At 36.2% G+C, this 13,754-nt stretch overlaps 1 protein-coding gene across 4 annotated transcripts in view; it reads right to left on the bottom strand.

Annotated features, from left to right (window-relative positions):
• The window catches only part of LOC103510682 (KH domain-containing, RNA-binding, signal transduction-associated protein 2-like), a 115,526-nt gene that overhangs the window by 39,760 nt on the left and 62,012 nt on the right, over positions 1-13,754 (bottom strand). Inside the window, exons 2-4 of one of the 4 annotated variants that reach the window (XM_008475367.3) lie at positions 5,363-5,833; positions 4,646-5,273; positions 3,182-3,367 (exon numbers count right to left, since the gene is read on the bottom strand). In XM_008475367.3, the coding sequence (XP_008473589.1) occupies positions 3,273-3,367; positions 4,646-5,273; positions 5,363-5,797 (1,158 nt within the window). In that variant the 5' untranslated portion in view covers positions 5,798-5,833 and the 3' untranslated portion in view covers positions 3,182-3,272. Of the gene's footprint in view, positions 1-3,181; positions 3,368-4,645; positions 5,295-5,362; positions 5,834-13,754 lie in introns of those variants that run through there. The other 3 variants (XM_026824683.1, XM_026824684.1, XM_026824685.1) reach the window with 3 other exon arrangements.

Genomic DNA, 13,754 nt, shown 5'->3' with positions numbered 1-13,754 from the left:
TGTTTGTTTTTTTTTTTTTAATTTTTTAATGAATCTCTTTTTTTTTTTTTTTTTTTTTTTTTTTTCAAATTGAAATTATTTATTTAATGGTCACATTCCCATCCAAATAATTATGTTGAAATTGGACGGTAAGAGACAAAATATGCACCAGTTATTTTTTATTTATATCTCTTATCTCAAGTATTTTACAAATATTATCTCTTACAATAAAACCTATTTGAAAAAGTAAAAAGAACTGAAAATAAAAAAAAATATTCGGGTGAGGATATAAAATAATATAAGATGGGTGGATTATAATTTTTATCTGAGATTTATTTGAGTCGAAAATGGAAAAACCCGATTGTAAAATAGAAAACTTACAAGAAAATTAATAATGATTAATAAAATAAAAATAAATGTCTAAAAACAAAAATTATAATATTAGGTTTAAATCTACGGAAAAGTTTTAAATTTAATCTTATATAAGAATAAAATAATGCTTGAAAAGAAAAATAAATAAAAAATTACTGAAGTAATGATCTTAAATAAATATTTATCCATATCGAATTAAATGAGTGTTTGGATCGAATTAAATGAGTTTTTGGATATTACATACATGACATTTTAGAGCCCATGAACATTTATTATACAAGAATAATTTGGAGTTAGAACAGCTCTATAACCTTGATCTTCTTCATATTTTAGGGATGCTATTTTGGTTTTTACCAACTACTTATACCACCTTTAAATTTCCAAGTTACAAGATAAGATACTGTCTAGTTCTATTTTCTCTGAGTTAGTTAAACCAAAATTGGACCTGGATAATTAGAAGCACTAGTGAAATCTTGTATGTACATTTTATTAGAATTCCTAATGTTAAATTTTAGATAAGTACAGGGTACAAATTCACTAAATGCATTTTTACTTTCCTTTTTTAATCAATATCCTATAAAAACAAAATATTTCATCATAATTTGTTTCTGTTGGTGTTATTAAACAAATTAGGTAGGTACATAGGTACTGATCGAATAAACTACGGGCTAAATAATTCCCGGAGGGACGGGCCCAGCTTGTTGTATCTGCCATACAACAGGGTGATGGTCTCTAGCCATGTTTAATTGGCTCGTCCTGAACCGCAGTCAACCATCGTGAGGACTTGTGCTTACTGCTTATTCTTTAAAAGCAGGGAGAACCCTTTGAAACTGCCAGCTAGCTAGGCTGGTTAGGGTTAGCTGTTCTCCTCTCTGTTTAACGTCCCACAGTCCACAGTAAACTGCCAGCTAGCTAGGCTGGTTAGGGTTAGCTGTTCTCCTCTCTGTTTAACGTCCCACAGCCAGACCACTTATTTGAAGATGGACAGTAACACATAAGTACAAGACAGACGAAGGGTAAAGCAGAAGTGGGTACTTACGGGCGACGAAACTTACAAAGGTGACCCAGAATCGGAGTGTGGTTAGTTCCATTTAAATTATTTAGAGCGTTGTATTAGACTTCCTTTAGACAAGAAAACAGATAAAGTTAACTTATAGCTTACCTTTGAAATTCTCGTTAGATGTTAACTTGTTTATGCAACTGTTATTATTCAGTAATGTTGAGGCAGTTGATGAGTTTCCGTGGAATATCGCCTTTGGAATTAGGTGTTGAAGATTTTGTATATCTAAAATAACTTTTAATCGCTTTATAAACATGAATTACACTCAATCCTGTAGTCTATGACAAAAAGAATAGTTGTGGGTACGGAAAAGTAATTAGTATAATTACTGTTGGGGCATTCACATTATTCAAATATCCATCAATATTAGCATTTTAATTGGTGATTGGTCTTTTTATTACGAACAACCAAGGAGTTTTCACACAAGGTTGTTCAAGGTAGTTCGCGTCATTTTCTTTAGGGAAAATAATAGGTACATGTATTTTCTTTCTTCTTTTACATGGTGTAAAACTATTAGAAGTTTTATGCGGTATTTAATTGACATTAATTTTTTGGTCAAATAGTTAGTATCAAATCATTATGTGCATGTTTTTTTTTAATTTTTTAATGAATTTCTTTTTTTTTTTTTTTTTTTTTTTTTCAAATTAAATTTATTTATTTAATGATCACATTCCCATCCAAATAATTATGTTGAAATTGGACGGTAAGAGACAAAATATGCACCAGTTATTTTTTATTTATATCTCTTATCTCAAGTATTTTACAAATATTATCTCTTACAATAAAACCTATTTGAAAAAGTAAAAAGAACTGAAAATAAAAAAAAATATTCGGGTGAGGATATAAAATAATATAAGATGGGTGGATTATAATTTTTATCTGAGATTTATTTGAGTCGAAAATGGAAAAAAAACCCGATTATAAAATAGAAAACTTACAAGAAAATTCATAATGAATAATAAAATAAAAATAAATGTCTAAAAACAAAAATTATAATATTAGGTTTAAATCTACGGAAAAGTTTTAAATTTAATCTTATATAAGAATAAAATAATGATTGAAAAGAAAAATAAATAAAAAATTACTGAAGTAATGATCTTAAATAAATATTTATCCATATCGAATTAAATGAGTTTTTGGATTGGTTATTACATACATGACATTTTAGAGCCCATGAACATTTATTATACAAGAATAATTTGGAGTTCGAACAGCTCTATAATCTTAATCTTCTTCATATTTTAGGGATGCTATTTTGGTTTTTACCAACTATACCACCTTTAAATTTCCAAGTTACAAGATAAGATACTGTCTAGTTCTATTTTCTCTGAATTAGTTAAACCAAAATTGGATCTGGATAATTAGAAGCACTAGTGAAATCTTGTATGTACATTTTATTAGAATTCCTAATGTTAAATTTTAGATAAGTACAGGGTACAAATTCACTAAATGCATTTTTACTTTCCTTTTTTAATCAATATCCTATAAAAACAAAATATTTCATCATAATTTGTTTCTGTTGGTGTAAAAAAAAGTACTCTATTCTGCCTTTATCGCATTACATTAATAACATTTTGCAAAAATGGAATATATAAAACATACATTAATTTATTAAAATTAATAATATTTGTTATAAATGATAAAATTCAAAATATAATTTAACATTTAAGAATTTCATACCAAAGCCTACCGTAGTAAAAGCAGGTTTGCAAAAATTATACAATGATTTAATAATTATTAGAAGGAAATATTTAAACAAATCAAATTACATTTTACTCCAATTAATTTGCAAATATTTTAAGTCGATGATCGAGTGGGTTCAGTGGGTTGTTTTCGAGGACAAGTTTTGTTCTTTTTGTTTTTATTTATATTTGACAACTCTGGATCCAACAAACTTCTTGCTTTCCACATCGCTGTACGGGTCCAATCTTCTCTTGCGATCTTCATAACCGTACTCTGTTGATTGAGCACCCTGCAAGCCAACTAGGCTGGCATTCACGACTTTTTCTGGTCATACGCCATTTGTTGAGCCACCTCCAACATTCTTTATTTGTTAAGATGACACAAGACGCACACCTCGTCACGAGAGAGAGAGAATGAGAGAGGGAGAGGGAGGGAGAGAGGGAGAGAGAGAGAGAGAATGAGAGAGGGAGAGAGAGAGAGACAGAGAGAGAGAGAGAATGAGAGAGGGAGAGGGAGAGCTGTTGATTAGGACCGGGAGTGTTACAAATGTTAAGGGCATTTTCGGGTTAAGAGACAAGATGAAACATAAAAACAAAATAAAGAAATTTTTAGTTATGTATACAAGGAGGACACTTTATTTATAGACGAAGAGGCCGTTTTTGTATGCGAACAAAAAAGGCATACGCGATTTATTTACAAGACAGCAAAGGGTTCCCATTTTTATTTTTTTGTCTTTTATTTAGTATCTATTGCACGGTCTACTTTTTTATTATTTGGGTAATTCCAATGTTAACAATTTTAATTTTTAACAGAATATTTTTACATTGTACAACTACCTAAGCGAGTTATTCTTCTGAATTAACGTCAGTCTACTAAGATATGAAAGTTATTGCTTGTATGTGTTTAAATGCTAATATAAATTGACTATTAGATAGGAGCTTGGTTTTAAAATGGGAACCCTGCACTTCATTAGATAGTTTCAATGTTTTGAAGCTTTTTAATTTTTTATAGTGCTTCAATCAGATTAGAAATGGGCATTTCAGGTCGAATATCCATCTCAATTTATTCATGCACAGAGTTAACGGTAGTGTATTAAATATGTAGAGGTTTTTTATATCCAAACATGGTAGCTATTCAAAACTTTATTTACACATTTACAGAGTAGGTACCTTGTTTATGTAATCATTTATTTTTCGATAACACATTTTGATTATCTTATTTACTTTCTACTTCAACTTTTTTTTTTTTTTAATTTGGGGGGTTTTGTAGTGGAGTATTATTGGTTGGTACTACATAGGTTATAACGAGTAGCTTGATATTATGTTCTTTTTTTTTTTACAATGATGTCTGAAGAATAAACAACATTTAATCATTAATCGGGAATTGAATACCCCATTGAGGTATCTTTTTTTATTTCATTCGCACAATCTTCATTCTGTTGACATAATAAAAACAGAAACTAAAATACTGAAGTCAACTAAAATAATAATCTTCAAGCGTCAGCTTTGTCAAGCCAGATTTGTGCCTAATAGGGTTCGGATCGGTACTTACCGCTGCTAGAGGATCGTATGGGGGCCGAAGACTTGCTCCGGGAGGAAGAGTGATGTTCCGCATACCCAGAAGATGATTTCCAGCCAGACCCACCAGTACGAGAGGATGTAGACGGGAGAGGTGCAGGGGCCGCGGTCTCATAGTAACTGGCCGAGGTGTCATAGTAATCCCCGGCAGTACTAGCGTACGGATCATACATGGCGGGGTCATAGGATGCCGTGGTCTCGTAGTACGCATGCGCGGCGTGAGGGTCCTCGTACTCATACACACCGGCAGAGGGCGCTGGCTTCTCCATAGCTGCGCGCGCACGATCCAAAATACTCAACACTTTGCCTCTGCTCGCAGCGGGTGGGGGTGGAGGGTGTGGGGGGCGCACCATGTGGGGAGGGGCAGCATGTTGCATGCGGGGTGGGGCTAGGAGGCCCGGGGCGGGGCGTGCTGCTACCATGTGAGGGGGAGGGCGGGGGTGTCTCATCTGAGGCCTCGGCTCGTGATGCACGTAGCCCATCTCACGGAATTGCTCCTGACGGATCTCATCATTCACATCCGGGATAATATACTTGCGGAGTTCTGACAGCGCGTACGCTATACGAGCATGTGCCTCGGCAGGGGGAGCCAGGGCAGATACCTGCACATGGAGATCTTCCACCAGATGAGCGTTCTTCGGATCGCCTTCCTTACGAAGTTCTTCCTCCTTGGGGGAGCCAGGGCAGATACCTGCACATGGAGATCTTCCACCAGATGAGCGTTCTTCGGATCGCCTTCCTTACGAAGTTCTTCCTCCTTTGATCGATCGCGCATAGAGCCCTTCCCCAGGATTGACATCTTGGTCATGGTCTCCTCTTGTAATCGCCGCAGAGAATTACCCTTGGGTCCCAACAGTTTGCCGACAAAGTTGAAGCGCGGGTGTTCCTTGACAGGCACCAGGACTTTCACCTTCACCAGGATGGGTTTCTCTCGAAACAGATCCAGATAGGGTGAGTCGTACTTCTTCTTGTTGGAAGCCATGGCCTTGTTGATTTCATCGTCAAGGAGTTTGAGTGTGTAGGAGTGAGAGTCCGAGTCGAGCGTCATTTTCTCCTTGAGTAATGTCTTGACATATTCGTTGGCCTTGGTGTCATTGCCATCTTCCAGTTCCCGTTCTATATCCATGTGATGAGGAATGGTGGGGGACTAGCGAAGTGAAATCTGAAATCAAGGACAGCAAACACAGGAAATTAGGTCAATCTAAATAGAGAAAAGTTGGCCACTATTGATTACAAGTGGGAATACTTGTACACAGTACCTTCGTCCTTTTTCCTAAAGGTCAGACCGTTTTATACCGTAAGCGTAACCCATGTCCTCATACTTCTCATGCATTCTTCCAGTTCCCGTTCTATATCCATGTGATGAGGAATGGTGGGGGACTAGCGAAGTGAAATCTGAAATCAAGGACAGCAAACACAGGGAATTAGGTCAATCTAAATAGAGAAAAGTTGGCCACTATTGATTACAAGTGGGAATACTAAACTTGTACATAGTACCTTCGTCCTTTTTCCTAAAGGTCAGACCATTTCATACCGTAACCCATGTCCTCATACTTCTCATGCATCGTCAAAGTCATGAAAATGTTCATTCACTACTTCGAAGAAGAGAACGTTATTAACGACTGAGCAGTCCAAAGCAAGAACAGCCTAGAAGGCCATCTCTATAAATGCCATTTCGTTAAAAAAAAAAAAAAAAAAAAAAAAAAAAAACACAAAGGAGGTAGGACGTAATGCATAAGCAAATCGCAAAATGAAGGTTGAAATAGTAATAGAAAGTAATAAACCAACAGGACGTAATGCATAAGCAAATCGCAAAATGAAGGTTGAAAATGAGCATAAAAATAAGAAAACTAATTGAAATGTGTAAAGTAAATTCCGCATTCAATGTCCATAGCGTATGGAGCATATTACGTTTGTACGTTTGTAGGCTTTGCACACTATGGAATATAATAATAATAATAATAATAATAATAATAATAATAATAATAATAATAATAATAATAATAATAATAATAATAATAGTAATAATAATAAACCAACAGGACGTAATGCATAAGCAAATCGCAAAATGAAGGTTGAAAATGAGCATAAAAATAATAAAACTAATTGAAATGTGTAAAGTAAATTCCGCATTCAATGTCCATAGCGTATGGAGCATATTACGTTTGTAGGCTTTGCACACTATGGAATATAAAAATAGAAAACATAGATGATAGAATATTCAATTCAAGTTGGATGAGTAGGTCAGGGGGAACTAAAAGGGAATCTTGTCCCTTTCCGTCTAATCGATCAACAAATTTGTATGCCAAAAACGAAGAGAAATATTGAAACTATAGAGCTACAGTCGACACAAACTTTAGCTATCGGTCAGGGGGAACTAAAAGGGAATCTTGTCCCTTTCCGTCTAATCCATCAACAAATTTGTATGCCAAAAACGAAGAGAAATATTGAAAGTATAGAGCTACAGTCGACACAAACTTTAGCTATTCTGCTAAAGTTTTAGACGAGGAGGGTTCAGCTCAAAGTCTATTGAGTTCGAGATTGAATTGTTCAGAAGAATAAAATAAAAAATCCTACAGCGAACGAAATTTGCCCTTTGTAGGGTGGAAGAACTCTAGGAGGTCCGTAACATCTGAAGTGAATCCCTAAAGGCAAAAGTACATGGAATGGTTTTTCATACGTCACGTCTTTGGTTGCGTGTTTATTACCTGCAGCAAAATGTGTGTCTTAATTTTTCTCAAGTTGAATGAAAAATTGAAAAGGGATGCTGCCCTGGGAAGAGTAAGGCTGCTATGCTAAAGGTCTCGGGTTCAATCCCCAGAATTATGGATTTTTTTTTCTCTGATTATTATTTGTTCCGTCTCATTAATTAAATATATCTAAGAATCTGGGCAGAGTGAAAGGTTCTCGGGAGATCATGCACTCGAAGCATGCCACTGGCACTCAAGACGGGGGGACATGCGTGTACTTCACCATCGAGAGCTTTTCAATAAAACTAATTGAAATGTGTAAAGTAAATTCCGCATTCAATGTCCATAGCGTATGGAGCATATTACGTTTGTAGGCTTTGCACACTCCCCTCCCTCTTCCGACCCATATTTTTCGCCCAAGATGGGCATCGAATCCGGAACCTTCAACTAGGCAAGCAAGCTCTGGACCATCCGCTTGTCCCGCTTGTTTCATATTATTTTACCTTGGATAGCTGTGCTTTCGTGCATTATTTATTCCAATCTCAAGTCCTCAAAGGCCCGTATCCACTTGTCCTGAGTTTCATCAAATGTCCTGCAGGCAATGTATTTAAATGAGTGTGTTCCCACTAGGTACGACACGATTTTTTTTCAGAACATGTGGGGACGGGCCTTTCGGTGACGGAACGTATCCGTGACAGGATAGGTGACAGCGTGGTCCCTTATTCTTCAAGACACACTGTATGTCACAAGCTGACGTCAAATGTGTGTAGAAACTGTAGAACACAAGCTGGTAATTATTTTAAGGTACAAATACGAGGTACGAGAGCCAGAAAGAAAATTAATAAAAGATCTAGAACAACTCGTAGAAGTGGAAAAAACCCGTGCAAGCTGAGGTACAAATACGAGGTACGAGAGCCAGAAAGAAAATTAATAAAAGATCTAGAACAGCTCGTGGAAGTGGAAAAAACCCGTGCGAGCTATGTACGTAATCTTTCACAATCTCGTTTCTAGCACAAAGAGAAAAGAATAAAACAGAGAGTACAATAAATTGCGTTAAGTACAGATAGCATTAGCAAGTACAGATACCTATGCCAGACCAGATGTAGAGAGGTTTAGCGAGGGCGTGTTTTCCTGGGCTGTCTCTGTTGATTAGGACCGGGAGTGTTACAAATGTTAAGGGCATTTTCGGGTTAAGAGACAAGATGAAACATAAAAACAAAATAAAGAAAATTTTAGTTATGTATACAAGGAGGACAATTTATTTATAGACGAAGAGGTGCCGTTTTTGTATGCGAACAAAGAAGGCACACGCGATTTATTTACAAGACAGCAAAGGGTTCCCATTTTTATTTGTTTGTCTTTTATTTAGTATCTATTGCACCGTCTACTTTTTTATTTTATTTGAGTAATTCCAATGTTAACAAATTTAATTTTTAACAGAATATTCTTACATTGTACAACTACCTAAGCGAGTTATTCATAATTCTTCTGAATTAACGTCAGTCTACTAAGATATGAAAGTTATTGCTTGTATGTGTTTAAATGTTAATATAAATTGACTATTAGATAGGAGCTTAGTTTTAAAATGGGAACCCTGCACTTCATTAGATAGTTTCAATGTTTTGAAGCTTTTTAATTTTTTATAGTGCTTCGATCAGATTAGAAATGGGCATTTCAGGTGGAATATCCATCTCAATTTATTCATGCACAGAGTTAACGGTAGTGTATTAAATATGTAGAGGTTTTTTATATCCAAACAGGGTAGCTATTCAAAACTTTATTTACACATTTACAGAGTAGGTACCTTTTTTATGTAATCATTTATTTTTCGATAACACATTTTGATTATCTTGTTTACTTTCTACTTCAACTTTTTTTTTTTTTAAGAGCGTTAGATTTTCATTTTTAGATTCCCCTTCAAGAGAATCAAGAAGGAAATGATATTTCTCAAATTCAGGCCGTATGGAATTCACCGCGGAGTAATGCCGGCGTTATATTTAAATTAATGTTTTACTATGTATATCATGTTTATGTATTACTATCATGTTTGACCATCAGAGTGAGAAGAACCATGTTAATTCTAGTTACAACCGGGCCAAATTATGATTTTCATCTCGTAGCATTTTTTCTCTCTCCCCAAAAATTTACATACATTTTATTATTATTAATTTACATACACGGTCATGGTGATTGGACGGATGAATTATGCCACTTTGGTCGAAGATGAAGTCACATCCAGTTTTTGCATAGGATGGTTAAACTATATCTATCTACTCATATTTATTAGGTACATAGAAGAAAAATAGGAGAGAGGTACCCTAAAGTGGGCTTTTTGTTTGATACGGCGATAAGCTACAGGTGTTATCAGAGTGAGAAGAACCATGTTAATGTCCATTCTAGTTACAACCGGGCCAAATTATGATTTTCATCTCGTAGCATTTTTTCTCTCTCTCCAAAAATTTACATACATTTTATCATTATTAATTTACATACACGGTCATGGTGGATAGATTGGACGGATGAATTATGCTACTTTGGTCGAAGATGAAGTCACATCCAGTTTTTGCAGAGGATGGTTAAACTATATATATCTACTCATATTTATTAGGTACATGGAAGAAAAATAGGAGAGAGGTACCCTAAAGTGGGCTTTTTGTTTGATACGGGTTTGAAAGTCACCCTGTAACAGCCATTACCCTCGGCGATAAGCTACAGGTTTAGTCATAAGTGCGTGATGTCCATTCTAGTTACAACCGGGCCAAATTATGATTTTCATCTCGTAGCATTTTTTCTCTCTCCCCAAAAATTTACATACATTTTATCATTATTAATTTACATACACGGTCATGGTGGATAGATTGGACGGATGAATTATGCCACTTTGGTCGAAGATGAAGTCACATCCAGTTTTTGCATAGGATGGTTAAACTATATCTATCTACTCATATTTTATAGGTACATAGAAGAAAAATAGGAGAGAGGTACCCTAAGGTGGGCTTTTTGTTTGATACGGGTTTGAAAGTCACCCTGTAACAACAGCCATTACCCTCGGCGATAAGCTACAGGTTTAGTCATAAGTGCGTTTCTCGATTAATGCCATTTATGTTTGAACTAGGATTCGAACTGCTAAAGTTTTAGACGAGGAGGGTTCAGCTCAAAGTTTATTGAGCTCGAGATTGAATTGTTCTGAAGAATAAAATGAAAAATCCTACAGCGAACGAAATTTGCCCTTTGTAGGGTGGAAGAACTCTAGGAGGTCCGTAACATCTGAAGTAAATCCCGAAAGGCAAAAGTACATGGAATGGTTTTTCATACGTCACGTCTTTGGTTGCGTGTTTAATACCTGTGTTGCAAGATTGACCTAGGTCGGGACTAGCTCTGGCACGAGGCATCCAATTATGACGTTAGAGGTAATGGGGCCAAAGAGAGGGGGGAGAGAGGTTCCGTTTTGGCAACACTGTAACAATATCTCTGCTAGTCTCTACAACATTGTATGAGCTAAATTTTTTACTTTTTTTATCAAGCGATTCAAGAAGACTGAGTTATCGTTTTTATCGAATGAACACAATATTCGGGGCCTTAATGGTAAAGCTGTCTCAGTGGTCAAGATGCTCGCCTGGTAAACCGAAGGGCGTGGGTTAAATCCCTGCCTCGGTGGCGTAGTGGTCAAGAGTAGTTTTACAAAGGCTCATTTCTGAGATGAGTTCACCTGACACTATTTAACATGCACAAATTTATCATGATAAGAAGAAAGAAAATGTTAGTTTTACAAAGGCTCATTTCTGAGATGAGTTCACCTGACACTATTTAACATGCACAAATTTATCATGATAAGAAGAAAGAAAATGTCTTTGGTTTAATACTTAAGAATTTTTCTTCTTAAAATTGTGACACAATATTCCGTTTTCATAGACTATTCAACTACCTATGCCTAAGATACAAGAGACTTTAATTTCTTTTCTTCTTTTACTCAATTAAGGAAGTCAAAATTGACCAATCAAATGCCTTGAGACTATGCTTAGCACGAACTTAAGAGCCAGCATTTTGTTCATAAATACGAGTGTAAGTGTGTTAGAAAATCTGAGAGACCACGGTCTAAAGCTTTGTCCGTCACACAGGTTCCGACGGTCCGAGGATGACTGGCTGGTTTAATATGACATTCCAAACACCCTAAATCGGGGCAACCATCTTGTAAACGAAAGTACCCTACCTTATTCACGCTACTGTTTATTCACGAAAGTACCCTACCTTAATTAATCCATCAACAAATAATTTGTATACTGTTTTTTTTTTAGATTTAAACAAAAAAAAAAAAAAAAAAAAAACTGGTCTGCTAAAACTATTTAAAATGAACGTGTTGAAAAACAGATTTGTTGATTTGTTGTTTAGTTGCTATTATTATTTCAGACTCGGGAAGGGGTGATTGAACCCTGGTAGGTATTGTTTACTTGTATAGAACACGAGAGAGATTGAACAAGCAGAGTTCAAGTCCAACTACTAAACCAGGGTATATACGCTTTTCCCAGAATGAAATTCCACGACTCTGGGCTGTTTTTTACGGAAATCCGAAATACCAACAATTTTCAAAGACACACATAGATTTTTTGATAAAGGGAACTGTCATGCACTGTTAAGGGAAGATTCCCTAGATTAACAAGATTTATTATTATTAACAGTGTCCTAGCTTGAGCTATTACCATTCAACACCCGTGTGCCAAGACCCTCAATTATCTTCGCTGTATACAACACAACATAGTAAGTAGGTATCCAATCATCACAATGTCCAGAAAATTAGGGGGTCATTTGGTTTTGGTTACAATTTTTTTCGAGTGGATGCCCTTCTTCGCCTTCGCACTCAATCTTTGTTGTTTCTTTAGCAAGGGAATCTTCCCTCAAGATTTGGTGAAGATTCCCTAGATTAACAAGATTTATTATTATTAACAGTGTCCTAGCTTGAGCTATTATCATTCAACACTCGTGTGCGAAGACCCTCAATTATCTTCGCTGTATACAACACAACATAGTAAGTAGGTATCCAATCATCACAATGATTCCTATCTCATGTTTTCGGGCAATGTTGCAAGATTGACCTAGGTCGGGACTAGCTCTGGCACGAGGCATCCAATTATGACGTTAGAGTTAATGGGGCCAAATAGAGGGGGGGAGAGAGGTTCCGTTTTGGCAACACTGTAACAATATCTCTGCTAGTCTCTACAACAATGTATGAGCTAAATTTTTTACTTTTTTATCGAGCGATTCAAGAAGACTGAGTTGTCGTTTTTATCGAATGAACACAAGATTCCGTGCCTTAATGGTAAAGCTGCCTCAGTGTTGAAGTGGTCAAGATGCCTAAATAAGACCTTGTTTAGACTGCGGGAGTAAAGGGACTTTTCAGTCTCATTCTGGCAGGATAAACAAGGTATATTCTATTCTACTGTCAGACAGTCTGAGGGGGAGTGGCGGAAAATTCTCGAGACCAAGGTCTCCCAGACGGTGTGACAGTCCTAGATCTGAAGGTTTTCTCACCACACACTTTCCGCCTGACAGACCGCGGTCTTTCAGCCGGTCTGAGCGTGAGTAGCTGACATCAGAAAGGAAGGTAAGCTGTGTTTCCCCAGCTTTCATGGCGGGATACGCCACTACAAATACATATCCTACATAACACTGATAATGCACGCAGTAAATCTCTACATGTTGACTAGAAACCTGGGTCCAGCGATTCACGCTTGTTCACCGAACGAAGTAACGTACAAGTAATTTTTAAATCCATTTGTTTACTTATTATATGAATAAATATGTAAATGGAATAAAAAAGTATAAAGAAAGGAATTTTGCTGCCTGGTTTTTTGGGGTCCAACAGGGCGGGGCTTCAGAAGCTCATTTTCAGAGGGGCATAAGCTATTGCCAACCCAAATCTTATCCTAGAAGCATAGATTAAGCTTAGGGTAAGATTTAAATATCGTAAAAAATATAATAATTGGAATTGAACTTTGAAGCAGCATACTCTAGGAGAGAGACTAAAAATGAGTTGGATAGATAACGTTGAGGAAGACTTGATACAGAAGGAAGAAGGCGTTAGACCCCAGGGTCTCGGGTAGTTTAAAGGAGGGTATCAGGGTAACGCCAAATAACGCCTAACACAAAATGCGGACAAACAAGATGCAGACGATGCAGTCGAAGAGGACTACTGACAAGGAACGGCAGGCAGACCCAGGTATTAATTTGTAAATTAACTGATGAAAAGATTAATACTGAAATGAAAAAGATTTACACTGATGAATTGATGAATCATGTGCGATGAAATATACATGAAATAACTAGGCAAGGCAAAATATATTCCACGTACATTATTAATCTATCTGCTTTATCATCTGGCTTATGCATGCATGCATG

This window comes from Diaphorina citri, unplaced genomic scaffold (genome assembly GCF_000475195.1).
Source record: "Diaphorina citri unplaced genomic scaffold, Diaci psyllid genome assembly version 1.1 scaffold633, whole genome shotgun sequence".
Classification (NCBI taxonomy): Eukaryota; Metazoa; Arthropoda; class Insecta; order Hemiptera; family Psyllidae; genus Diaphorina; species Diaphorina citri.
Note: the sequence above shows the minus strand (reverse complement) of the source record. Positions and strands in the feature narration are given on the sequence as shown.